The sequence below is a fragment of the Saccopteryx leptura genome, chromosome 2 (assembly GCF_036850995.1).
Source record: "Saccopteryx leptura isolate mSacLep1 chromosome 2, mSacLep1_pri_phased_curated, whole genome shotgun sequence".
Taxonomy (NCBI): Eukaryota; Metazoa; Chordata; class Mammalia; order Chiroptera; family Emballonuridae; genus Saccopteryx; species Saccopteryx leptura.
In genome coordinates, this window is record NC_089504.1 from 347,950,765 (window position 1) to 347,978,249 (window position 27,485).

At 52.5% G+C, this 27,485-nt stretch overlaps 1 protein-coding gene across 5 annotated transcripts in view; it reads right to left on the reverse strand.

The window, feature by feature from the left end:
* Nucleotides 1-5,868: 5,868 nt before the first annotated feature.
* Nucleotides 5,869-27,485, reverse strand: part of ARHGAP23 (Rho GTPase activating protein 23) — an 81,519-nt gene continuing 59,902 nt past the window's right edge. For all 5 annotated transcript variants that reach the window (XM_066364379.1, XM_066364382.1, XM_066364378.1 and 2 more), the window contains 8 exons: nucleotides 24,797-24,875; nucleotides 21,496-21,569; nucleotides 21,127-21,216; nucleotides 20,388-20,513; nucleotides 15,080-15,118; nucleotides 14,442-14,538; nucleotides 12,332-12,363; nucleotides 5,869-8,369 (listed from right to left, as the gene is read on the reverse strand). In XM_066364379.1, the coding sequence (XP_066220476.1) occupies nucleotides 7,329-8,369; nucleotides 12,332-12,363; nucleotides 14,442-14,538; nucleotides 15,080-15,118; nucleotides 20,388-20,513; nucleotides 21,127-21,216; nucleotides 21,496-21,569; nucleotides 24,797-24,875 (1,578 nt within the window). In that variant the 3' untranslated portion in view covers nucleotides 5,869-7,328. The remainder of the gene's footprint in view (nucleotides 8,370-12,331; nucleotides 12,364-14,441; nucleotides 14,539-15,079; nucleotides 15,119-20,387; nucleotides 20,514-21,126; nucleotides 21,217-21,495; nucleotides 21,570-24,796; nucleotides 24,876-27,485) is intronic.

Consider the following 27,485-nt stretch of genomic DNA (forward strand, 5'->3'; position numbering starts at 1 on the left):
CTCGAGGCGGGATGACCCTTCATGGTGTCTGTTTATCTTTTCAAGAGCAGCTTTCAAACTTTTTTTTTTTGTATTTTTTTTCTGAAGCTGGAAACGGGGAGGCAGTCAGACTCTCGCATGCTCCCGACCAGGATCCACCCGGCACGCCCACCAGGGGGGATGCTCTGCCCATCTGGGGCGTTGCTCTGTTGCAACCAAAGCCATTCTAGCGCCTGAGGCAGAGGCCACAGAGTCATCCTCAGCGCCCGGGCCAACTTTGCTCCAATGGAGCCTCGGCTGCGGGAGGGGAAGAGAGAGACAGAGAGGAAGGAGAGGGGGAGGGGTGGAGAAGCAGATGGGCACTTCTGTGTGCCCTGGCTGGGAATCGAACCCGGGACTCCTGTACACCAGGCCGACGCTCTACCACTGAGCCAACCGGCCAGGGCCGCTTTCAAACTTTTTAAAGAAACTGTAACTGAAAGTAAGAAATACATTTTCCGTCTCAAAGATTTAGATATATACACACAGACACCCATATATGTAGTGAAACAGCACATAAGACTATATACAATGCAGTCTGGTATTTTCTGTTAAATTCTAAACATTTTAGTCACAACCCACGCGACCCACAGGTTGAAACATACTGTCTGCAGAGCTGGTTTCAGCCCCATCATGTTGCATTTTTGCTATTTGCCTTCCCAAAGGCCTGCTGGCTCCACTTATCTCACGGTCTCCTCTGAAATCGAAAGACCCCTGAGAGGTGACTTATCCTCAGTTCTGATTAGGTGGGGGCTCTGGACCCTGACCTGGAGCCAGCAAGTTGTCTGAACCCTTCCAGGTCAGCTTGTCCCACCACTGAGTGGGCCAGATGTCCTGATGGGGCATTTCAGAATTCCTGGAATTCTGAAGACTGTGCTGCATTCCAGCAGGTTTTTTTTTGTTTTTTGTGTTTTTTTTTTTGTATTTTTCTGAAGCTGGAAACGGGGAGAGACAGTCAGACTCCCGCATGCGCCCGACCGGGATCCTCCCGGCACGCCCACCAGGGGGCGATGCTCTGCCCCTCCGGGGTGTCACTCTGTCTCGACCAGAGCCACTCTAGAGCCTGGGGCAGAGGCCAAGGAGCCATCCCCAGCGCCCGGGCCATCTTTGCTCCAATGGAGCCTCGGCTGCGGGAGGGGAAGAGAGAGACAGAGAGGAAGGAGGGGGGGGGTGTGGAGAAGCAAATGGGCGCTTCTCCTATGTGCCCTGGCCGGGAATCGAACCTGGGTCCCCCGCACGCCAGGCCGACGCTCTACCGCTGAGCCAACCGGCCAGGGCCTCCAGCAGGTTTTAATGGTCCTTGAAGCTGCCTTTCTAAGCATTCTGCTTGGCTGAGGCATTACTGAGTTTCCTCTGCCTTTCCCTCCAAACACCAGCCCTTCCATCCCACGTGGTAATGCAGTGTCCTGGAACCAGCCTCCCAGTCCCCACAGCAGCTCCAGTTGTACTTTCTCCTCCTAAAGGTCAGCAGCGTCTTTGGAGACAGGGGTTGGGGATCTGCAGGGAATGCCCACTCCAGGGGCCACCCGCCCGCCAGGGAGCCCTTCAGACTCAGGCAACCAGACCTCATCCTTAGGTTCTTGTAAAAATGTCAGCAGATCTTGCCTTCTCTCTCCCATCCTATTCCCAGAAAGCTGGGAGAGTAGCCAAAAAAACCCTCATCTCTCAGAATCACCCCATTCATTGACGGTTCAAGAGCAAGAAGAAAATGGGACCCTCACCTGCATGCTAGGAATTATGCCAGGCACCTCATTCATCTTTCAAATGCCTACGAAGTGTCTACTCCTTGTCAGTCACTGCTCTCTGGCACTTGTGGTCAGCGTCTAGTAGGAGAGCCAATCAAAACACCAGGATGCCAGTACCCGAGCAAAGTTGCGACAGACGGTGAGTAGTGCCACAGGGAAGCAGGCCTGCAGCGATTGTGGCAGTGAGTAAGGGGCACCGTCTCACTGCCACAAGAGTGACCACGTGCTGAGGGTACATTTCAGCAGAAACCTTAAGAACAAGCGATTATGTGGGAACTGGTGGCCGAGTGTCCTAGAAGACCCTGAAGTGGGAAGAAATTTGTGGGGTCTAGAAAATGAATGAAAGCCAAGTGGCGTGATGGGGGGAAGAGAACATGTCATGGGGTCGGAGTGTGGGCAGAAGCCCTGTCATAGGAGGTCTTGCAGGATGTGGAAAGAAAGGCGGAGTTCATGGAGCCGTGGAAACCAATGGGAGGATTCTAAGTAAGAAAGTGACATGGTCTGACAATTTCAGAAGTTACCTCTGGATGAAGTGTGGGGGAAGGGATGGGGCGGGCCAGGGTCAGGAGTGAGTGCAGACCCGCCATTTTAGGGCAGGAGCTGGTAATGGCTGCCCAGCTCAAAGCTAACAGAAAGCTTTGTTAATACATTATAGTACTCATCACTATCATTTACTAAGTATTTGTTTGATCCTTACAACATGACTGAAAGCATGGTTACCTCCACTTTACTGATGGGGAAGGCAGACTGAGCAAAGTAAGGGTTTGACTGACGTCAGGCTGGCCTCAGAGTTGGGTCCTAAATGATAGAAGAATAGGGACTGCTTTGCAAATGGAAACCTGGAGAAGCCCTCAGTTCACTCCCTCAGTGTCTGCACATCCCTCTGCGTCCCCTGAGCATTTTCTTCTTCTTTGATCTCTGAGTGGCTTAAGTGATCCCAGAATTCACGGAGAAACTGAGCACAGCCCACAGTGCTGGGGCCTTGGGCCCACGGCCACCATGCTCATTAGTTGTGGGCTCCTTACATTTCCATAGGAGTTTTAGGGTCAGCTTGTCAATTTCTGCCAAAAAGATGGGCTTTTAATGGGAATTATTGAATCTGCAAGATCAATTTAAGGAACCAACTAAAAGTTGGTTCTGGGATTCTCTTTTTTTCTTGATCAGTCTAGATAAATATTTGTCAATTTTGTTGATCTTTTCCAAAAAACTACTTTTAGTAGATTAATTTTCTCCATTTTTATTTTCTATTTCATTTAGTTCCACTCTTTATTATTTTCTTCTTTTATGTTTAGTTTGCTCTTCTCTTTCTAGTTTCTTAATGTGAAAGTTTATTTAGTTGAAATCTTTTCCAATACAGATGTTTACAGCTCTGAATTTCCCTCCAGGCCCTGCTTAAGCTGCATCTTATAAGCTTTGATACATTGCGTTTTTGCTTTCATTCATCTTAAGGTATTTCTAATTTCCCTTGTGGTTTTTTTTTTTTGACCCATTGATTATTTCAGAGTGTGCTTTTATATTTCTACATCTCTGTGAACTTCCTCTAATTTCTTCTGTTGTTAATTTCTAATTTAATTTAATTGTGGTTGGAGAACAAATTGACATGATTCCGATCCCTTTAAATTTATTCAGGCTTGTTTTATGGTCTATCCTGAAAATGTTCCATGTGCACTTGAGAAAAATGTGTATTCTGCTGTCGTGGGGTGGAGTCTTCTTTAGATAGCTGTTAGATGTAGTTGATTTATAGTGTTATTTAAATTTTCTCCTTCCGTGTTGATCTTCTGCTGAGTTGTTTTCTGCATTACTGAAAGTAGCCGTCTCCCAACTGTTCTAGCTGTTCCCTCCCTGTCTCTCACATCATTGTCAAGCAAATTTCACCATTATACACATTATAAGCCAACAGTTCTGTAGTTATTGTTTTTATGCTGTTGCCTTTTAAAGACAACTATTATTTTGAATTGTCTTATTTCTCCTCAATTTTGTTAGCTTTTGCTTTGATATATATCTATAATAGTTTTATTTTCTTGATAGGTTGACCTTTTTATCATTTAAAAATGTCCTTTTTGTCTTTAAAGTCTATTTCATCTCGTACCTGACCTAGGTGGCCACTCTAGCTCTCCTTTGGCCGCCCTTTGCCTGGTATCTTTTTCCATCCTTTTATTTTCAAACATTTTGTGCCTTTGAGTTTAAAGTAAATTTTTTTTCACCTTTTTTTTTTTTTTTTTCTGAAGTTGGAAACGAAGAGGCAGACAGACTCCCGCATGCGCCCTACCGGGATCCACCTGGCATGCCCACAGGGGGCGATGCTCCGCCCATCTGGGCTGTTGCTCTGTTGCAACCAGAGCCATTCTAGTGCCTGAGGCAGAGGCCACAGAGCCATCCTCAGCGCCCGGGCCAACTTTGCTCCAATGGAGCCTTGGCTGTGGGAGGGGAAGAGAGAGAGAGAGAGGAAGGAGAGGGGGAGGGGTGGAGAAGCAGATGGGCGCTTCTCCTGTGTGCCCTGGCCAGGAATCGAACCCGGGACTCCTGCATGCCGGGCCGACGCTCTACCACTGAGCCAACCGGCCAGGGTTAAAGTGAATTTTTTGTAAACAACATGTAGTCAGATCATTTTTTCTAGTCTATTCTGCCAATCTCTGCCTTTTTATATGAGGTATTTACTGCATTTGCATTCAGTGTAATTACTGAGAAGGTAGAATTTATGTCTGCCACTTTGATGTGTTTTTTTCTTCTTCATATGTTATGGGTTATTTGTTGTTTTTCTGTTACTTAATTCATACCTTCTTTTGTATAAAATACTTTCTAGTATATCATTTTAATTCCCTGTTTGTTTCATTTACAATATTTTTTTGAGTTATTTTCTTAGTGGTTGCCCTAAGGATATAGTTAGTCTCCTAATTTAAAACAATACAGTTTGGATTAATACTAATTAATGTTAATAGTGTACAAAAACTGTGCTCCATTCTAGCTGTTCCCTTCCCATCTCCCACACCATTGTCAGGCAAATCTCACCATCATACATAAACCTGTCAACAGTTTTGTCATTATTGCTTTACGCAGTTGCCTTTTAAAGACAAAAAGACTTATAAATAAAAATGTTTATAGTGTCTTTCATAATCCCTATGTAATTACTCTTATTGGTGTTCTGTATTTCTTTGTGTGGATTCAGGTTACCATCTAGTGGACTTTCATTTCAGCTTGTGTGACTCCCTTTAGAATTTCTTATATGGCAGGTCTGCTAACAACAAATTCTCTGTTTTTCTTCATTTCTCCTTTATTTTTGAAGGAGTGTTGAAGGAGAGCACAGGGTTTTGGTCCATTCTCTCATCCAAAGCCTAGTACAGCCTACAGAAGGCAGCCCAATGGGCAGGTAACCCTGTCCTTACGTCTTTTCTCTGGGCTTAGATTTATCCTGACTCTACCCCTTATTAACTGTGTGACTTTGGACAAGTCATGTCACCTCTCTGTGCTTTAGCTTCCTCATATATGAAATGGAGATGACAATGGTATGGGGCTCAAAAGAGTGTTGGAGGATTGACTTAGGACCTGGAAAGCCGTTGGGGCTGATGGAGCCCATAGTAACGATAGCTCTTTGCTCATTTGCCAAACAAAAACAACCTTTGGGCCAGAGGTGGAGGAAGGAGGGGATTCAGCAAGAACTTTCTTGCCAGTCCTGGGCCCCTCCCTAGATTCTCTTTGATGACTGTCACCTGATTTTCCTACACATGGATACTAGACTCATCAAAGACAGCCTGGAAGCTGGCAGGAGAGACTCTAGAGCCAAGACATAGGAGGAAACTCATCCCATGTGGCAAGTTTGCACTCGTGAATAGGACAATGGGCAAAACCCATAGTCTTCTTGACAGGGCCTGGAGTACCTATGTTGACAGCTGGCTAGGATGGGCCCTGTCAGTGACCCGGGCCTTGTCCAACCCTGTATTCTATGCCATGTCACTGCTCATACCAATCTCCCAGGACAGGACATCTAAAAACCTGCCAGGAGGAAGAGCTCTGCTTCCACTTTGCCCCACCTGGTCTAACGCCCACTCTTCCCCCATCTCAGCCCGCTCTGGCCCTCTCCTCCCTCCAGAACAAGTGAGACATCTGATTCGTGCCTCAAGGAAGGCCATTTATTTCCAAGATATAGACTATACTTTTAAGACAAGACTTTTCAGAAGCAGGAAATCTTAGTTGTTGCCTAGAGAGGTGTGTCAGACATAGTGAAAGGGGACATGGGGACGGGGCCAGCGCCTTATCCAACACTGTCACAACACTTCTTTAAATGAGCAAAACATCTTTAAAAATCCTTATAAATTCTTTATATGTTACACATTTAGAGACAATATTTACAATAAAAAGAAGGGGGAGGGAGGAGAGAGAAATCTACTTTACAGCCAATTGTTGCATAAACCAAGAGGATTGACAGACGTGGCAGTAGGGTTCGCAGCCCACGTGGGCTTCCCTGGAATGAGCAGGGTGTGTGTGGGAGGCCTGGTGAGTGTGTGGGAGGCCTGGGGATGGGAGGTCTATTTACAATAGGGGGAGGAGAGGGGCTGGGTCTCCAGCATCCTGAAAGGACAGCCCAGCTCAGACCCCATAAATCAGTGTGTGCGTGTGTGTGTGTGTGTGTGTGTGTGTGTGTGTGAGAGAGAGAGAGAGGGGGGGGGGGGGAGACTGAGACCAGGTATGTTTTACTCCCCCCCACCAAAGGGCAGAAGGTGGGGCTTCTGTGACTGAGCGTGGAAGAAGCAGGCACAGCTGGAAGAACAAAGAGAGGGGCAAGGGAGGTCCAGTGGGGGGGCCCTGGACCCTCCTCAAACTGGGGAATGGGCAGCTCCCCATGGTCAAAGCGCTTGAGGGGGCAGGAGCAGGGAAGGGGTGATTTAGAGTTTGCCAAAAGGTTGGTGGGGGCGTGAACCTGGTGAGTCTCATTCCTGCCTCTGTGCAGTGGCCCCAACCCTCTTCTCTGGCTCTGAAAGCAGCAGGGGCGAGGATCCGTGTGTGCGCCAAAGGCAGGGAGCCCTGGTGGGGGTGGGGAGACAAAGAAAGCAGGAGTGGCAGAAGTTGCTACAGAAACACCTTTGGACAGTGACTATACACACAACTCCCGTCCCACGGACACGATCACCGTATACTTTCTCTCCCCAGACAAAAATACACAAACCCCCCCTTAGCTAGGAGCTAGTGGGGGGGGGGGCAGAGGAAGGAAGCGAAGAACCAGCATCACCCAGTGTCTTTCATTTAGTCTGAGACTTAGGGGTTCCTTACCCACACCCCATGGCCAACAAGGGTCTTTAAGTGCAGACACAGAAAAGCCCAGAAGGGCACACTGCCATTTACCCAGAGGACACGGATCCCCAGCAGCCCATCTCCTCCTACCTCCAGGCCCCCACCCTCCCATTCACACCTGCCCACCCCCTATCAATTGCTGCACACACACTGGAGACAGGGCCTCAGCGCCCCCTGCACCCAGGGACAACAGAAGAGGGGGTGCAAGCCGGAGGAGACGCCTGTTTCCCAAGGGGCGCTGAGTAGGGGGTGAATGGCGCGGGGAGGGGAGGAGACTGGTCACAGACATTGATGGAGGCGGGAGGCGGCGGGGCGGCGCGGCGGCTGGCTCTGCAGGTTCCCTGGGTCCCCGGGCGCAGGGGGCAGCGAGGCCGCGGATGACGCGGCCCGCGCCTTGGTAGACTCCAGGCTGCTGAGGCCAGAGTCCTTGTTGTCACTGTGCGCCCGAGGGCCCGCGGGCTCCGGGGGACACCCTCCGCCCAGCTCCTTCCACTCGTTGAAGTTGAGGTCGGTCAGCGGGCTCTGCACCACCACGGTGTGGCGACGCCAGCTGCTCCGGCGCCGCCGCGTCTCGGGCGACAGCGGCCGCCGCAGCCGCACGGCCAGCATGTCATCCGCGGTGCCGCGGAGGCGTAGCCGCAGCGCCTCCAGGCGCGAGGGCCGCGCGCCCAGGGCCGCCACCGCCGCGGCCGCCGCGGGGCGCAGCGACTCCTGGCTGCTGGACGAGGCCGAGCCGGCCGGCTCCGCGGCGCGAGGGCCTCCCCGCCCCGCCCCCGCGCCCTCGCCGTCCGGGCGGTTCCGGGCCAGGCGGCGCCGCGCCAGGGTGTCGCAGGGAATCAGGTGGTGCGAGGTGAAGGAGGGCCTGCGCGCCAGGCGCCCCCCGGGCCCCGCGCCGCCCTCCGTGTCCGTCTCCACGTGGCTCAGCTCGCTGCGCTCGTCGTCCGCCTCGTCCCCGGCGCCCGCCCGCCGCCCGCCGGCGCCGGAGCAAACACTGCGGTCCATGGTGGACAGCGTGGAGTAGCCGGAGACGATGGAGCGCGTGTCCGCGGCCAGCCGCTCCTCCCGCGCCGCTGGGGGGCCGAGGCGCTCCGGGGCTTCGGGGGCGGCGGCGTCAGGCAGCTGCCCCTCCAGCTGGCCCTGGGAACCCGGCGCTGGCGTCACCGCCCCGGCCTTGTGTGCCTCCTGCTCTGAGTCGTCGTCCGTGCTGCTGCCCAGCCCCCGCGCCTCCCGCCGCTTCTTCCGCTTGCGGTTGACAGCCGAGATGAAGGAGATCGCCAGCATCTCCCGGGTGTACGCCTCCTTCTTGGGAGCCCACGAGCCCTGGGCGGAGACAGGTCGGTATTCAGGGGGCGCCCATACTTGCCCATGCTGCCCTCTCACCCAGCCCCAGCCAGAAGGGCCTCAGCGCCCCAGTTCCCACCCAGTCACCACCCCACTGGCATCATGAACCGTTCCTCCTGGGCCGCTGTTGCAGCCGGAGTGTCACTATCGGCTCTAGAAGACTACCCCTGCTGTCCCCTCCCTACCCTGAAGCCTCCTCGGCATTCCTTCCAGTCTTAATCCAGACTCTCAGCTCCCTCCTGTGTGCATGTGCGTGGGGGGGGGGGGGGGGGGGGTTGGTCCGCACCTCCACCATTCCCAACTTCCATTCCATTCTCCATATCCAGCGCTAGATACATCCTTTCAGACAGCTCTGGTAAGTCTCTCAACAGTAACACTTGACAGTTTGAACCCATTTCACATAAACTATCTCGGCTTATAATCACCAGATCCTGGCAGGGACCTTTCTCTGACCACAGCTCCCACCCCCTCCCTCTCTCCACTCCGACCTGGGAAACCTGCCTCTCTACCTACTTAGTGCCTCTCCAAGGCAAACCGCCCAAGTTTGCTTCTCTTTTCCACCGCACCCCACTGCCATCCCCCAGCACCCAACCCAGACAATCCGCAACCCCAGATCAATCCAAACGTGGCTCAAATCTACTGCCAAGTGGCTCAAAAGCTCTCTCTGCTCAATCCCATGGTTCGGACTGAAGCCCCGTGGGTGTTTAGTCTCTAGGATCCCCTGGTAGAACCAGCGCTGCCCATCACTGCCTCCTTCAACCTGGTTTTTAGTCTTCCCTTTCTGTCCTCTCCTCTGACTCCAACGGGGGGCTCTTCTTTCCCCCCTTACCTGTTAAGATGCCATCACCAGGGTTCTATTCTCGGCCCCCTCTCTTCGCTATCTGTTCATATACCCTGGGAAATACCCTTCCCAAAGATCTCTGCTCCTGCGGCCTCCTCATCTAACACCAAACTCTATTTGAGCTCCAGAACTCTTCTTCCGACTTCCAGTCTCTGCCCGGGTGTCTGTAGGCACCTGGAACTCACCTATCTGAAACCACACTATGCCCCCTATGTCTGCCCTCCCTTCATGTTCCCCACTTCGAGTGATCTCTGACTCCTCCCACCCTGCTCCTCTCCATTCTCCTGAAATGACCCCCAAAGCCACATAATCCTCATCATCCCTCCCAGGCCCTCACTCTGACTTTTCTGGGTCTTTCTTTCCTCTCTCTCTCTTTTTAAAGTGAGAGGAGGGGAGATAGACTCCCGCATGTGCCCTGACAGGGACCCACCAAGCAACCCTCATCTGAGGCTGATGCTCAGACCAACCGAGTTCTTCTCAGCACCCACTTGAACCAGTTGAGCCACTGGCTGCGAGAGGGAAAGGAGAGGGAGGGGAAGAGAAGCAGATGGTCGCTTTTCCTGTGGGCTCTGACCGAAATCAAACCCAGGACATGCACATGCTGGGCCGACACTCTATCCACTGAGCAAACTGGCCAGGATTCTTTCTTTCTTCTCTTACTAGCACTCCCTACCTCCACCCCTGCCCCACCCCAGTCCCTCCTCCTCTGGCGCAATCAAACCTGCTAAGAAAGGCTGGACTCTCCAGGACCCCACCCCCACAACGGCATGGACACATGTCTCCTCACAACTGGTTCCCAGCTTTCCCAACCTAGTGCCATCCCTGTCCCAACCCCAAGCCCAACCAGCCTTCACGCTGGCATTTCTGCTCCACTGCCCCTTCCCTCAGTATGACCTGCGCTTTAACACTGGCAGCCCTTAGTTTGCGCCTGCCCAGCACACACACACAGCTGCCCTGCTTGCTGGATGCATTCTTACTCCTTCTACCAGGCCCAGCTCAAACATGGCACCCTCTGTGCAGCTGGTCAATCCCTTCTCTGTCCCCAGAGCCCTTTGAAGATCCATCTACACCAGCTCTTCTCACATGAGGATAGCTTTGTTTCCATATCATTTATATCAAACTCTTGAGTTCTTTGAGAGCAAGCAAGGTCTGTGGCTTGTGTTTGCATCCATGACTCCAGGCACAGTGCCTGGCACATAGTAGGTGCTCAATAAATGTGAGGTGAATAAACAAGTGGGTGAGTGGAGTTCCCACACCACAGGAAGCCCCGTAGAAGCAGATGCTGGGACTGGTCCCCCTGCTGGGCGGGAGTAACCTCCTTGGGACACCTCCTCATAGGCCGCCTCCTGTTTCAGCCCCAGTGTGTGTAATAATGAGGGGAGACAGAGACGCCCAGTGTGGCCACAGCATCCTAGGTACTCTCTCTCACTTCAGGTAGTTTCGAGGAAGCCAGAGCATGTCAGCGATTCCGGATTCACAGGCACTTGGGCCTGGGGCGTGGCTGTCCGCCCTGCATGACTCCCTGCACCCCTGGGGTTCTGCGACATAGCAGCACTGCCATGATCAGTCTGAGGCACGGGGGCCGGTGCCACTTCCTGTCCTGGCCATGCTCTGAGAGACCTGAGAGGCCATGAAGACCATCTGACCAAAGTGTCCTCTCTACAACTAGTTACAGAAGTAATGAGGTCCGAATGGTCACTTCCCGTGAACTCAGAGGTCAGTAGACTCACATAAAGGTCAAGGGGTCAGTCCGGGCCAGGCTATGGGAAACCAGGTGGCTGGCAGGTGCAGTGGGTGGAAGGCACAACGAGCTGGATTCAGGTCACTATAATGAACTTGCTCTGTGCCACAGAAGTCTTGTGGCGGAGTGAGCTCCCCACCACCACAGGTATGCAGGCAGAGGCTCTATGGAGAAGTTCCAGGGAACCCCTGCAGACTAGAGCAGTTTTCTTCCTTTCTTTCCAGTGCATTCATCTGACACACGATGAGCACCTGCTCCGTGTCAGGCACTGTCGGCTCGCTGAGACCGGGCTAGTGCTTAGAGACCCAGACAGAAATGAACCCAGTTCAACAACCAATATTTAACTGATTTCACCAGCCATGAACAGAATTGTGTCCTGCCTCTCAAATCCCTATGTTGAAACCCTACCCCCAATGTGACAGAATTTGGAGGTGGGGCCTTTGGGAGATAGTGAGGCATAGAAGAGGTCATAGTGCTCTTATAAGAAGAGACACCACAGAGCTCTCGCCCTGTCTGTGCCATATGAGGACGCAGTGAGAGGGCAGCCATCTGTAAGCCAGGAAGAAAGCTCTCACCAGAAACGGACCGTGCTAACATCTTAGTCTTAGATCTAGCCTTAGAAACTGTGAGAACAGAAATTTCTGTTGCTTAAGCCACCCAGTCCATGGTATTTTGCAGGGCAGCCTGAGCTGGCATCAGGCTGAGACCCGCCCCTGGCCATGAGGCTCTAATCGGCAGCTGGGCGGGGTCTGCCTGGGGCAGGCATCCTCGCCTGACAAGTTCTGTCTCAGGCGGCAGGCTGGAGCAGCCGCAGAGCCTGCTGTGAGGTCTGGTTCAAAGAACCAGCTTTGGTTTTATTGATTTTTCTCAATTGTTTTCAATTTCATTGATTTCTGCTCTTATCTTTATTATTTCCTTCCTTCTGCTTGCTTTAGGCCCTTCAAAGACCTTAAACATCGCTTTACAGAACACATTTATTGTTAACTCCATTTACGAGGATAAATATTAGCCATCATTAACAGATGAGGAAGTTGAGGATCAGAAGGTTAAGTAACTTGTCCAGTGCCCCAAAAGCTACCAAGGGGTGGAGCCAGAACTCACACCCAGGACTGTCTGTGCTTCTTCTAACCACTAGACAACACTGCCTTCCAAGCCAGATCTTTCACTGTACCAGATGCCTCACCAAGCACTGCCAAGGTGAGTGACTTCACAGTTCATCTTGGACATTAGCGACCTTCCTTCCCAGTGACCATCAACTTTCTCAGGGTCTAATCCCAATTCTCCCAATTCCCTTAACCGAAGAGTCAAGTGGGCCGGCTTGTACAGGGATAAAGCCGTCAGAATTGCCTTGCCACTTACCTTGGACTTGGCTGAAGCGCAGGTGGTGGAATCTGTTGGTGAGAACAGAAAGAAAAATGAAAGTTGGACGGGGGCAAGAGCAGGCTGGTGAACACGGCTGGCTCTCTTCAAAGGCTTCAGAGACCAGGGCGGGTCAGAAACCTCAGATCTCCCTGGGCCCTGGGACCATGATGGGCCTCTGATGTCATTTCCTATGGGGCAGGGATGGGGCAGAGAATGATGTCAATCACCACTTCTTTTTGAGGCAGGAAGTGACATCAGGCTACCAGCCACAGAACCCTCATTTGCCTAGGGTTAGGGCAAGGGGGGTCTTTGGGGGGGGCCTAGTTCCTCCCCCACCCATCCCTGTTACTCTGAAGCACTGGAGAGAAGATGCCCAGTATTAGATGCAGTCCATGAAACCACAACGGTGAGACACAGCAAATCACAGATGCTCTGGAGCAATGGAGACCACACAGTGCAGAGAGGTGGGTGCCCTCCATCCCCCCGTACCCTCCCACTTCCAGGACATGAGAAGGAAGAGGACCATGTACACGAATGACTGAATACGGGGGCAGACATGAAGTGGGGGGGGGCACAGGAGGCAGAGTGGCCTGGGAACTAGATACTTGGTAAGTTTCACCTCCAGACTAGAGGTCAATCCGCCCTTATGGGGCAAGGCCCGAGTTTATAACCAGAGTTATGAGGGAGTTAAATCATTATTATCTCAACGGGACTTGGATCCTACTCCCTTAATATCACTGGGGCAGAGATGGCACCAGAAACAAGTCCTGGCAGTGTCTTCTCCAGAGCTGGGGAGGGAGCAGGCTGCCCCAAGGACCTCCCCCGCGGGGTCCAATGGGGCCGTGGGCAGGGGCGGTTAGTCCACACTCTCTGGCAAGCAAGTTAGAGGTCTCCTCCGAGCCCACCCCCGCACGGTGAGACGAGCAGATGTGCTGACCACACAGTGACACACCACAGGGCAGGGGAGCGGCAGCGGGTGATCAGAAGAGACGGGGCTCCTGTCTGCCATCCCCACCCCCTGTCCTCTGGGCCTCTCCCCCAGCCTGCCTACTGCAACTGGAGGTGCTGTGATATGCCTCTGTCAGAGACAGGGCCAGGCAAAACACGAAGGTAGGTCACCCACAGGGTGGGAGGGCTTAGTGGCTTGAGCCAAGAAGGGGCTGGGCATTCCCTGGTTTCTGGGCTATTCTGCTATGAGAAGGCCAGAGGTCTGGGAACAGGTCTCAGGCCAAATGGCCAGGGGCTCTGGTTTCAGAAGCAGAGAGTCAGTCCTCGAAGGTGACTGAGGCAGGAGTGACAGAGAGGCCTCTCGAAGGTTGTGTCACTGGCGTCTGGAGAGGCTGGGTCCTGCGACCCGCCAAGCCCCACCCTGCCCGGATAACCAGGAGCTGCCGGGCTGGGCACCGAGAGCAGGCCACAGCGGGGGCTCTGCGGGAGGGCAGCCGTGCAGCACCCAGACTTCCCGTCAAGGGCGACAGCATCCGGCTCGAGCAAGTGCCTCCTTCCTCCAGAGCAGGGGCTTCCACATGGAGGAGACTGAGATGGGGGTTGTGAACCATCACGGGCAGCTGACATGTCGGGGTGAGATCCTCACGGCCCGGACACCTCTGCCCGCCCCTCAGGCCTGCCCAGCCTTCTTATAATCACCCGCCACTGTTAGTGACCGAGGCTGCGCCACACTGTACCCTTTAAATCTCCAACAGGTCCGCTGGAGGAGGGGGAGGGGAGGAGGAGAGGAGGAAGAGGATTCAGGGGAGGGGAGGAGAGCACAGGGAGAAGAGGGAGGAGGGATGGAGGGGTGCAAGGAGAAAAGGAAGAAAAATTAAAAAAGAGAAACATGCCCAGAAGGACACAGCCTGTGAGAAATAAAAAGCTCAGGAAAGAAACCAGTGAAGGAGGGCAAACAAAGCTCCTACCCAGCCCCGAGTGGGGGCAGCTGGGCAGATGAGGAAGTGGGCACACAGGCAAGCTGGACCTCCCAGAGTGAGAGCAGGCCCTGCCACAGCCCCGTCTCAGTGGTGGGGGCAGGCGCAGGGAAGCTGGGCGTCTGGGACCCTCAGGAATGCAGAGCCCACTCCACCCCCCCTTCCAAGGACCCTACACTCACCTGAACCTGGGTCACCAGGGGGCACTGTCCTACCAATGTTAGGCAGGAGATACTCGATGTTGGGCACCGACTGAGGCTCCTTGTCATCCACTGGGGTCTGCAAACAGAAGGAGGGTCAGCTAGCATGCCTTCAGCTGGCAGAATGGGGCACCCTGGAGGCAGGGCCATGCCTCCTCCATCAGGCGGGGGCCCGCTCGGGCGGCGGGAGGCTCCCTCATCGCTCAGGCACCCCGGAGGGCAGCTCCTCCACGTCTCCAGCTAGTCCACGTTGTGCCTCCCCCCCCCCGCTCTGACTGAACCCCAAAGTCTCAGCTGGAGGCAGGAGCTGTGGCTCCCCGGTCAGCTGGGACCTTCCTAAGACCTGGATCCTCCACACAGGCCTGGAGGGTGGGGTCTGCCTTTGCTCCTGGACTTGGCTTCCTTAGAGGAGACCTAGGTCTCCCCTCAGACTGAGAACCACGGGGCAAGGGCCGTGTCCCACATCAGCTTGGATTCTCCTGAGGAGAGGTTCCACGCTTCCTCCATCAGGCTGGGATGCCACAGGACAGGGGTCTTGCTCCCCCCACTCAAGCCCCCCCCCCAGAATGAGGGCCCACCACAGACCGGACCCCACCCCGCCGGCCCCCTGCGCCACTTACTCTCTCTCCCTTGTCCTCATCGCTGAAGAACCAGTCTGACTGCAGAGGAGACAAAAGGAAGTGGTGGCATCAGTGTGGGAAGGGGCTGAGGGAAGACGGAGGCACACGGGCTCCCAACCTGCTCGGTCCAGAGGACCCACTCAGGCGCCAGACGGGACGGAAGAGGAGGGGGCACCAAGAGGCAAGGGCCCCCCTGTTCTCAACAAACCCCAGGCCGGCCTGGTTGCCAAAGAGGTCTCAGAGGGAGGTGGACGGATCCTGGAACCCGACCCCACAGGCCATGGGAAGCCTGTGGGGAAGGAAAAGACTGTACCCCAGTTTGGGAGGGAAATGCAGCCTGACGTGAGAGCGGGCTGGGTAGAGACTGATGGCCAGCTCCAAGAGAGCCTCTCTTTGTGCCTGTTTTTCATTAAACACCGTCCAGTGCACATGGCTGTGGCTGGCTCCCGACTGCACGCCAGGAGCAAGGAGGGGCGGCAGCGCCACCTAGGGCCAGCCCTATCCACTGCAGGGAGAAGGCCCACCAGGGCTGCTAGAGCCGAGTGTCCCCCACTCTAGCCCTGGGCTCCACTCTAACAACTGGGGTGGCTCGTTCTGTCCATAAAAGGGAAGTGCCTGGAAGGAGATGTTAAGAGGTTCCCTGAGGGACAGGCCAGCAAGAAATTTCTCACAAATGCCAAGCAGGATAGAAAAAGTTCCACTTTTAAATATACTTTCTAAAATCTGAGAATCTTGAAAATAAATAAAACTCTAATTTTTTTCTAAAAAACAAAAACATATTGCTTAAAATGAACAAGTATCAGCTGTAACTAGAACTTTCAACAGCAAAAGACACAACAACACAAGGAAGTATTTCTATGTATTGCTGGATCACAAATGCAGGAATTTCAAACCTGGAATTTTATACCCTGCCAAACTCTCATTAAAGTTTGAGTGTGAAATAAAGCTATTCTAACACACCAGAAAGTACCACACAAAGACTCTCTTAACTGAGTACATACATGAATAAGTAGAGAAATGAACACAGGGTTGAGCAACAAGCCTTGAAAAGTAAGGATGGACAGGAGTGTAGAAAAGTCTATTGTTAATAAACCAAGAATGATACACACACACATGTATCCATGACAACCTGGAATTCAAATTCAGAGGGAGAAACCAGTGCCAGGTAAAAGGATACTAAGGTACCTGGCAGATAGATGTGGTGGAAGGGAGACATGGATACTAATACGTGTTAGAAATTGATAGTAAAAACTAAATGTAAGTTATAATTATATAATTCAACATAAGTATGGATTTTATAAATTGTATGATTTTCATGTCAGGAAAATAAAAATCCAGCCAAAGCAAGCTAGAACAGACCAAGAAGAAAAGAAAATGACATTTAGGTTAACAGAAATACAGTAAGCCTAAAAGTACGTAAATTACAATAAAGTAACGGGTTAAGCTCACTGATTGAAAGTTAAACCACATAGAAAATATTATATACATTTAAGGATATCCATATATTTATTTTGTATTTTTCTGAAGCTGGAAACGGGGAGAGACAGACTCCCGCATGCGCCCGACCGGGATCCACCCGGCACGCCCACCAGGGGTGACGCTCTGCCCACCAGGGGGCGATGCTCTGCCCCTCCAAGGCGTCGGTCTGCCGAGACCAGAGCCACTCTAGCGCCTGGGGCAGAGGCCAAGGAGCCATCCCCAGCGCCCGGGCCATCTTTGCTCCATTGGAGTTTTGGCTGCGGGAGGGGAAGAGAGAGACAGAGAGGAAGGAGGGGGGGGGGGGTGGAGAAGCAAATGGGCGCTTCTCCTATGTGCCCTGGCCGGGAATCGAACCCAGGTCCCCCGCACACCAGGGCTGATGCTCTACCGCTGAGCCAACCGGCCAGGGCCATATCCATATATTTAAAATAAGCATATAGAAGGCAGGCTGAAAGAACACATATTTGACCTAATTAGAGTGAGTGCTTTGGGGAAGGGAGGGGAGGCAACGTGGGGTTAGGAACGAAGAGGGGAGACAAAGAGACTTGCAGCGTTATGACCACGTGCCACCAATCTCAGTTATTATTAATCACGATCAGCCATGTAATTAACTCAAACAAGGAGCACAGAAGGAAAACAAGGACGAGACTAAAGAGAAAAGAGTGAGAGAGGATAAAAAAGATCTGGAGTCAGTCGAATTGGGCTCAAGTTCACCTAAGGCAAGTGACCTTTCTGAGACTATTATATACTTAAGCTGTAAAATGGGCATAATAATATGAGGGTCTACACCTAGAATTATGATGAGAATTAAAATGAAATACTGTATGGCTATTACCAAAAAGATAAGAATGAACAGGTGCTGGCGAGGACGTGGAGAAAAGGGAACCCTCCCGCGCTGCCGGTGGGAATGGGAACTGGGGCAGCCACTGTGGAAAACACTATGGAGGTTCCTCAAAAATTAAAAATAGAGCTACCATATGGTCCAGCAATTCCACTTCTGGGTATTTATCTGAAGGAAACAAAACCACGAACTCAATAAGATACATGCACCTCATGTTCATTGCAGCATTACTCACAATAGCCAAGACATGGAGACAACCTAAGTGTCCGTAGATAGATAAAAATAATAAAACAGAATATTGTTCAGCCATTAAAAGGAAGGAAACATTGCCATCTGTGACATCATGGATAGCTATTGAGAGCATTATGCTAAGTAAATCAGACAGAGAAAGACAAATACGGTATGATCTTATCTGTGGAAGAAAGAAAAAGGAAAAATAACCCCCCAAATCGGAGCTCATAGATACAGAGAACACAGGGGGGGAAGCCGAGAGTGAAGGGTTGGGGAGGGGGTGACACGGGCGAAGGGGGTCAAAGGTACAAACCTCTAGTTAGAGAAGAAGTCATGGGGACGGAACGTAAAGCACGGGCTGTAATTAGCAACGCTGGATTATAACATTTGAATGTTGCTAAGAGAGTAGACCTTGAAAGTTCTCATCACAAGAAAATTAATTTGTTACTACACATGGTGACTGACATTAATTAGAATTACTGAGCCGATCATTTCACAATATATACAAACACTGATTCATTGCTGTACACCTGAAACTAACATGTCAATTATATCTCAATTTTTAAAAATCACCAAAACCCCCCAAAATATTGTATGTAAAACATTTAGTACAACACATTGTTAGTGTATAATAAATGGCTATTTTTATTAAATATAATATGTAGCTTCTAATTATGTAAAATTATAAATGATTAAATGCAATGATAGCTGTTATTATTAAAAAGTGCAGTCCTTGGAAAGAGGCTGCCTAGAGGAACCCTAAGAACCCAGCCTTTTCTTTTTCTTTTAGAGAGAGAGGGACAGACAGGAAGGGAGAGAGATGAGAAGCATCAACTCATAGTTGTGGCACTTTAGTTGTTCATTGATTGCTTTCTCATATTTGCCTTGACCGGGGGGCTACAGCAGAGTGAGAGACCCCTTGTCAAGCCAGCAACCTAACTACCAACCCAACCCTATGCCCAGGGGCTTCCTTCCGGGGGGACCCCCCTCAGGACTCGGGGGGAGAGTAAGTAGACAGGCTTTGGGTCTCCCTTTCTCCCTGAAGGCCCCAGCTGACCACCGGCCTCAAGTTTCTAGGCACTTCTCTAGGAGCCATGGGGTCAGCCTCCCTCCCTCCTCTACTGCCGTCCCCCAAAGCACACACTCATGGGGGCTGCAAGGGGGACTCCCTGTTGGGTTGCAGAGCTGAACTTTTCCAAGGGAGATAAGCTTCCCCAGACCAAGGCCTCCTCAGGACTCCTGGTACTGCCTAGTGGCCCTGGCTCCCCTGACAGCTCTGGAAGAGGTACCCAGCTGGTGGGCCCAAGTTCAGGGTTAGAACAGGCCACAATGCCCCCTCCTAGGGCGCAGCGCCCGCACCAGGCAGTGAAGGAAAGAAACAAACAGGCAAGGCCAGTCAGCAAGACCGAAGTCGACCCCCTCCCTTACTTCACTGACTGGCCAGCCTCCCTCGCTCTGGCACGGACTGATCAATCTGTCCTCCCAGGAGGCGGGAAGAGAAGCACAGGCTTTGGTCAGACAGAACCAGGTTAAAATCCTGGGGCTGCCATTTAATAGCTGTGTGACCTTGAGCAAGTCACTTTGCCTCTCTGAGCTTGTCCCAGTCTCCTTATCTGTAAAATGGGGGTAATATGATATAGGCTTCCATTAAACCTGTATGAGGTGGAGGAGGCTAAGGCTCCCTTTCCCCTGATTAGCTGCCAATCTTCTCCTGGCAGGAGGGGATCTGGTTTTGTCCTTTGTGGGCTAGGCCCCAGGCCATACGAAGATTTAGAACTAGAAATCTAAGAGGATTCATAAAAAACCTTTTTTTTTTTTCATTTTTCCGAAACTGGAAACGGGGAGGCAGTCAGACAGACTCCTGCATGCGCCCGACGGGGATCCACCCGGTATGCCCACCAGGGGGCGTCGCTCAGAGCCATCCCCAGTGCCTGGGCCATCTTTGCTCCAATAGAGCCTCGCTACTGGAGGGGAAGAGAGAGACAGAGAGGAAGGAGAGGGAGGGGCGGAGAAGCAAATGGGCACCTCTCCTGTGTGCCCTGGCCGGGAATCGAACCCGGGACTCCTGCACGCCAGGCCGATGCTCTACCACTGAGCCAACCGGCCAGGGCCCATAAAAAAACCTTTGAGCACCCCAGAAGGGGGCACTGCTGCCCTGGATTTGGCTCTGGAAGACTAAGGCCTCCTGCGCCCTCTGCTGGCCACTCTCAGTTCTCATCCCTTCATGGACAATAACAAGACTCCTTAAAAATACAGGCCTCTGGGGCCTCCAAACAGCCCAGAGAAGGGAGCGTGAGTGCAGGATCCTGCCCCAGAGCACGCCTTTCCCTGCCCCATCCGCCTCGGCCCTTCCCTGGGCATCACCATGTCCTCCCTGAAGCCTCAGTGGGGCCTGGGGGGCAGAGCTCTGCCTCGGGCCCTGCACCTGCCTGCTGGTTTTCACCAGGATGGGGACCAGCTTCTGAAGGTGCCCCTGCGTCCCCTCTCCGCTCCCCAACCCAGCAGCACCTTCCCTGACCTTCCTCTTCTCTCGGACCCTCACACACATCTTGGAAACTCAGGGGCCTCTTGTTTCTCCTGCTAGACACTCCGGGATCCCAGAACAATAGGGATTCCAGGATCAATTCTTGATTGGTCTTGAAGGGCATTCTCCATCCCTGCGACATTTTCTTAAGCTGCCTCATCTTTCCCTGTGCACACCACCCAGGAAAGCAGAAGCGGGGTGCCCCGGAGTCCACGGCCAGGGTAGCTACTCACATGCTGGATCAGCGTCTCCACGATCTTGTATCGGTCAGGCATATGAGTCACCATGTCCGCCATGTTGTCCTCGGACGTCCTCACCAACGTCGGCCCAAAGACCAGGGCCAGGTTCCGGGGCTCCATCTGGGCAGTGCAGACAGTAGGTCAGTGTCAATAACCCTGTGAGCTTGACTGCAGTCCCTCAGGTCTCCCTCGTTCTGGGCCCCTCAGACCCCTGCCCAACCACGTCCTGAGTTGTCCCCGGCTTAGGGGCCAAACACTTCCTTGAATGAGCAGGAAGGTGCCTGGTGGGTGAGGCAGAAGCCAGATTTCAGCCCCATTCACCTCCAGGCCTGGCAGCCACGGGCAGTGCCCAGCCTGCTCACCCCCGCCGCGCTAGCAGTGGGAGATGCTGGGTGGGGACCCACTGCAGGCTCCAAGAGTGTTTTAGGACCAGGAGGAGTCCTATAGCTCTCCTCGTGTCCCGCTGCAGAACCGGAAGATATGAGGTGTGATTCAAGAAACGCAGTGCAAGGAATTCCAGCTAAATCCGAGGGCAGATTTTCATCAGCCCCGGGGGTCTGTGGCTCTGGGCCTCTGGCAGACCCTCAGAGGGCAGGAGACAGTTCCGAGGGAGAAGCACTGGCCAGGAGAAGGACGTGCCTGGGGGGGCTTGGGAGTGCCTGACCCAGACGGCTCAGGACATGCTGAGGGGACCCAGGCGTGCTCACCCCCCCCAAACCAAGTCCCCACCTACCTTGTTTTTCTCCGAGTGGTCAGCAATGGTCTTCAGGTGGCCCACGAGGAATTTCAGCGTCTCATAGTAGTGCCCTGGGAGGTCCCGGATCTGGGCGGGAGAGAGAAGGGGCCTGGGACCAGGCTGCCACGGCCTCTCCGCATCCACCGTGCCCCAAAGGGGTCCCCCTGCCCTATCTCAGGGGCTTTGGAATCCACCCTCCAGTTGTCCCACCATCACCACCTTGGAGAGACGGAGGAACTGAGGCCTGGAGTGGGGGAGGGCTTTCCGAAGTCACGGAGGGAACTGGTGGCTCTGACTCGGGGCCTCCTGGGGCCGTGGTGCTCTCCCTGCCCAGGACGCCTTTAGCCTGACAGTCTCTTTCCTTACCAGCTTCCGCAGCGTCTTCATTCGCTCCCTCGAGTCCTCGATGCGATTGGCTTCGATGAAGTCGTTGTATTTGTCTAGAACACACCAAAGACCCTTTAGAGAAGTGGGAGGCAGTCCCTTTTCCCAATCTCAGGGCGAGAGCCTTCTGGGCCGAAGGTCAAGTTTAAAGGGCTCTGTGGCCTTGTGTGCACGTGACCAAACCCACCACAGCTGCACGCAGGTGTGCGCCTGACCTGAGGCAGGCGAGGTGTGTCCATCTGAGAAGAAATAAGACCTGAGCTGCATGTTAATACTGGAAGAGGGGCCCCAGTGCCAGTCTCCAGGACAAGGCTATCACCCGGTCTGGAGAGAAGCTACTTAGAAAGAGGGGGTGGCTCTGGCCGTTTGGCTCAGTGGTAGAGTGTCAGCCTGGCGTGCAGGAGTCCCAGGTTCAAATCCCGGCCAGGGCACACAGGAGAAGCGCCCATCTGCTTCTCCACCCCTCCCCCTCTCCTTCCTCTCTATCTCTCTCTTCCCCTCCCGCAGCCAAGGCTCCATTGGAGCAAAGCTGGCCCGGGCGCTGAGGATGGCTCCATGGCCTCTGCCTCAGGCGCTAGAATGGCTCTGGTTGCAACAGAGCGACACCCCAGATGGGCAGAGCATCGCCCCCTGGTGGGCGTGCCAGGTGGATCCCGGTCGGGTGCATGTGGGAGTCTGACTGCCTCCCCGTTTCTAACTTCAGAAAAATAAAAAAATAAAAAAGAAAGAGGGGGGAACCTTTCAGTCTCCACACCCCATCCCACCTGTGTCAGGGTTCCCCCAATGCCCTTCAGAAGTCCACGGGAAACTTTTTAAATGGATTGCGGTAAGTTTATTCTAAAATTCATCTGGATGAATAAAGGCACAAGGAGAGTCAACAATGTGTTTTATAGAAAGAATGATGAAGGAGGACTGGCCCTGCCGGATACTGAAATGTGCTGCAAAGACAGCACAGCCAAAGCACTGGAACTGAGAGGGACGCTGAACAAGGATGGGGACAAGAAGGGGGGAAACAGGCCACGTGGATCTTTACTATGTGACAGGGTGGCCCTTCAAATCAGTGCAGAAAGATGGAGGCGTCAGGGCCCTGGCCGGCTGGCTCAGCAGCAGAGCGTTGGCCCGGAGTGTGGATGTCCTGGGTTTGATTCTCGGTCAGGGCACATAGGAGAAGTGACCATCTGCTTCTCCACCACTTCTTAAACATGAGATGCAGAATCCATGAAAGATTAACAGCTTTGACTACACTTAAAATAATTGTTTTCAATTTCTCTATTGAAAAGTTCAAAGACAAATGGCAGACCAAGAGCAAATACTTGCAAAAACCAAAAAAAGATTAATATTTATAATATACAAAAGCTTGTCTTCTATAAATCAATATGAAAAAGACAGACAACCCAATAGAAAAATGGGCACATAATCTGAATAGGCAAGTACAGAGGAAATAGAAAAGACCAATAAACTACGAACAGATAGTTAATCTTCCTAGTAATGAGGGAAATGAAAACAATAATGAGATGCCACTTCCCTTTTCTGATGAACAAAAGTTTCAAATATTATTAACACCCAATGTTGATGGGGCGGGTGGAAGCCGACGCTCTCTTACGCAGTTTGTGGGGGTACACGAGGGTCCTTCTCAGAGTGCCACCTGACTTTAACTTTCAAAACTGTTTACCAGGAAAGGGATTAAGATGACGTGCAAATTGCCAGTTATAAAAACAGTCACGGGGATGTAAAGTACAGCACAGGGAATAGAGTCAATAATACTGTAATAACTATGTGTGGTGTCAGCTGGGGGCTGGACTTATCAGGGCGATCACTTCAGAAGGTACATATAAGTGTCTAATCACTATGTTGTACACCTGGAAGTAATATAATATTGGATGTTAACTGTAATTTTAAAATAAAAAATTATTTTTAAAAATGTTTACCAGGACTTAGAGCTAGCAATTCTATATCTAGAAATCTACCTCGAGGACACTGAGCTGGGTGTGCAGGGACACACACAAGGATGGTCACTACAACATGTTTTGGATAGTAAAAATTTGAAAGCAACTTAAATATCCATCAATAGGGGAGTGATTAGACAAATTATAATCTATTCAGACTATGAAATACTATGTGGTTGATTTAAAAGAAGAATGAGGTGTACAGCTCTTTGTACTGACAAGAATGAATCTCAAAATTACAAGCCTCCTTTTGTTAAGAACAACCCCACAGTGGTGTGCTGGGCCTGCTCGCACTGGCCCCCAGGAGCCCACTGTTCATTTCCCCCCCAGCTCCATGTGGCTGACAGCATATCAGTGGCTTGAAATCAGCCATGGCGGGAGTATTTATACTGTGGAAATCAGAAAACGCTACAGATCACGGCTTTTTCCCCAGAGAGCCAGACGTTAAACATTTACTAGCACACCACTGAATGCATATGTGTTTTTATCCTGTGTGTCAGAGGGTCTGGAAGGAAACACAACAGATTGTTAATAAGCAGCTCAGCAAATGGTCAAAGCTGGGCTCTGGAGCCAGAGGCCTGGGGCCCAATCCTGGCGCCAACACTTACAACCTGTGAGACTTGGGCAAGTCATTTAACCTCTCAGTGCCTCAATTTCCTCATCTGTGAAGTGGAGCTAATAGTACTATCTCCTACTGTTGGTGTAGGGAATAGCACCTGGCACATAGGAAGTGCTCAGAGAATGTCAGCAGAACCTTGGGAGACAGGAAGTAGGAGAACGATGGGGACTTTTGTGTTTACTTTATTTGTATCTGTACTACCTAAGTTTTTTACAAGCATGTGTTTCTTTTGTATTAAAACATAACCCACCCTGGCCGGTTGGCTCAGCGGTAGAGCGTTGGCCAGGCGTGTGGAAGTCCTGGGTTCAATTCCCAGCCAGGGCACACAGGAGAAGCGCCCATCTGCTTCTCTACCCTTCCCCTTCTCCTTTCTCTCTATCTCTCTCTTCCCCTCCCACAGCCAAGGCTCAACTGGAGCAAAGTTGGCCCAGGTGCTGAGGATGGCTCCATAGCCTCTGCCTCAGGTGCTAGAATGGCTCCAGCAGCAACGGCGCAACAGCCCAGCTGGGCAGAGCATCGCCCCCTGGTGGGCATGCCGGGTGGATCCCAGTTGGGCGCATGCAGGAGTCTATCTGACTGCCTCCCCACTTCTAACTTTGGAAAAAAACAACAACAAAAAAACACATTACCACCCCCCCCCCAATAAAACCAACAAACCCAACTTAAAAAGTGGTCAGGGTCCCTCTTCCTTCCGTCCTCCATTTCCACCCCTACTCACCATCAGTGAAAAGAGGCTCAGGTAACTTTCGGAAGAAGGACTTGAGCAGGCTGCTGATCACATTGAGGTCTTGCCAGCGCTGGAGAGGGGGTAACGATGTCAGGCCACAGGTAGGCACAGCCCAGATGCCCGTGCCTTCATGCTAGCCAAGCTCTAGAGTCCAGCCCAGACCAGCCCCTCCCTGGGGTCCACTTACACCAAGCTCTGCCCAGACCAGGGATCTCTGGGCTAAGAGGACTCATCGGGGGCAGAAGAGTCCTCAACTACAGCCTAGCCCCTGACCACCTGGCCCCAGTCCCTCTCTGTTCTAGCCAGCTCAGTGAGCCCCAACATTAAGCAAAACCCACGCCTACACAAGCCTGCCCATTGGACCTCCATTGTGCCTACTTAGTGCCAACTCCTGCTTGCCAGTGCCCTCCATTTAACAGAGTCATCCTTGGACACCCCTTTCTTTATCGCTGACATAGCACACACTCGTGCTGGTGCCTTCCTGTCTCAGGCCCTTTGCACTTGCTGGTTTCCTCCACTAGAACTCTCCTCCCTCTGCCCTCCACATGACGGGCTGCTAAGCCTGTCTCGGTGTCACCTCTTCAGAGAGGTCTGGTCTGACCCTTACGGCTACAGTGGCCACCATCACTACTGCCCGGCCTTCTGTATGACAGCCCCCTGACTTTGTTTCTTCCGTGACACTTACCACGGTTCGTCATTATTGTGCGCATCTGTTTTCTCTTGTCCCTGCCTATTTACCTATCTCGCTGGCGGAACTGTAAGCTCCACGAGGGGCAGGGAGCCTGCCTGTCCCATTCCCCACTGCTTTCCTCTCGCCCAGCCAGCTCTGCTGGCCTGGCACTTAAAAGACCTAAGTCAGCCGTTCTCAGCCAGGGTGATCCAGTCCCCCAGAAACATTTAGCAATGTCTGGAACCATTCGGTTTTTTATAACTGGGGGGGGTGTGGGGTGTGCCCCTGGCACCTAGAGGACAGAGTCCAGAGATGTTGCTAAACCTCCTCCAGTTAACAGGAAAACCTCTTACAACAAAGAATTATTCTGTCCAAATTACCACGGGTTGAGAAAACCCTGATCTAAATAAAGAGTTGTTGAATACACGAATGAACAACTGGGTCACTGACCCTTCTTTCCACCAGGGGGCACCATCACCCTGCACAAAGTTTAGGATAACAGCCTTGGGAATGTTTCGGAGGAACTCATACACAGAAAACACAGACACACAGCGGAGACATACAACACACATTCAAAGTCACTCAGCTCAACAATAGACAAACTCGTTACAATGGATCCACAGCTCAATACCTGACCATCACACAAATCCTACCCTCCTCATAGCCTCAACAGGAGTTAGATCCAACCCACTCACAAAGCTTAACTTCCAGCACTGCCCTCCCACCACCCACAAATGACGCCACGATATCTAAGGCAAAACCGCACAGCCAATGCACTCGACAGGCCCGCTCCACTAGGCCCTCTCCTCCCGGCTGAGGCTCAGCCATTGTGCTTCCTGCACTCCCACCCCTACCCAGTGCAGCACCGGCCCGCCTCCCTCCACTACCGCCCGCCCCGACACATGGGCTCCTCTCATTTCCCAGCTTCCAAACCCAAGGCCCTGCCCTGTATTTCGACCCCTCCTATGTGCGAGTACCCACCCCACACCCCCAGGCTCGCCTGAGCTCCCCACTCCAGCCAACTCAGAGCTCAGCCCTTACACTCCTGACACCCACCCTCCCCCCAAATAGCAGCTCCTGCCAGCATCTCCTCTCTCAGCCCAAGCACGGCCCCATGCCCACTCTCCAGTCCACTGGTGATCTGGTATCTGACTAGGCCATCGCCCCCACGTCGGGGACTCATCATCACCCTAAGTCCAATGAGGCCACTACCTGCCACTGCCTCTCTCTCCTGTCCTGTTTCCCAGTTTCTGCCCGCGACAGATACTACCAGCCCCCAGCTCAAATTTCTGGCTCTTCTTGCCCCTTTCCCTCCCCCTTATGCGACCAGTTCCCAGAGCTGCCCCATCCTCCTAGTTCTCGTAGAACCACTGAGTCGACTTCCGATACATCGGTAACTCCTTCCCTCGCCGCCGCTCCGGGCCTTCCTCAGCCGTGTCCTTAGGTATAAGCTAGAGCGTTGCCCTTTCTCAGATCCCACTCTAATTTATGCTTCCCCAGCTGATTACCCATTGAAGGCTTTCTATTATCCATTGGATAATATCAATGGCTTCAGTGAAGCCATCAAAAGCTCTCTGTCCCCTGCCCTGGGTCTCTCATCCTCCTCATTGCCGTGCCCAGGAGGGGGATCCACTCTGTCCCAACACTCAGACCCTCTTCTGGGATTTCAGAAGACACCATCACACCCTGTCTGGACTGCCTTCCTTTCCACCTGCCCCCCCCTCACCCCCGCATCCATCCTACAAAGATTCAAACACCCGAGCCTACCATCTGCTCCAGCTCTCCCCTTCCTCAGCACACAATCTGGTCCTTGATGAGAGATCTGCCTTTTCTCTTGCCCACGCTTTCACACACGCTTGTCTGGCCTCCCCATTCCTTTCCCAAGGGCAGGAAGACTGCCGTGTATGAGGTTTCATGGTATGTGTGTGACTCATGGGACTTCTTTGCCCAGATTCGTGGTTTCCAAAAAACCTCTTATTCAGCAGAGCCTCTTTTGTCAAAGAAAACTGC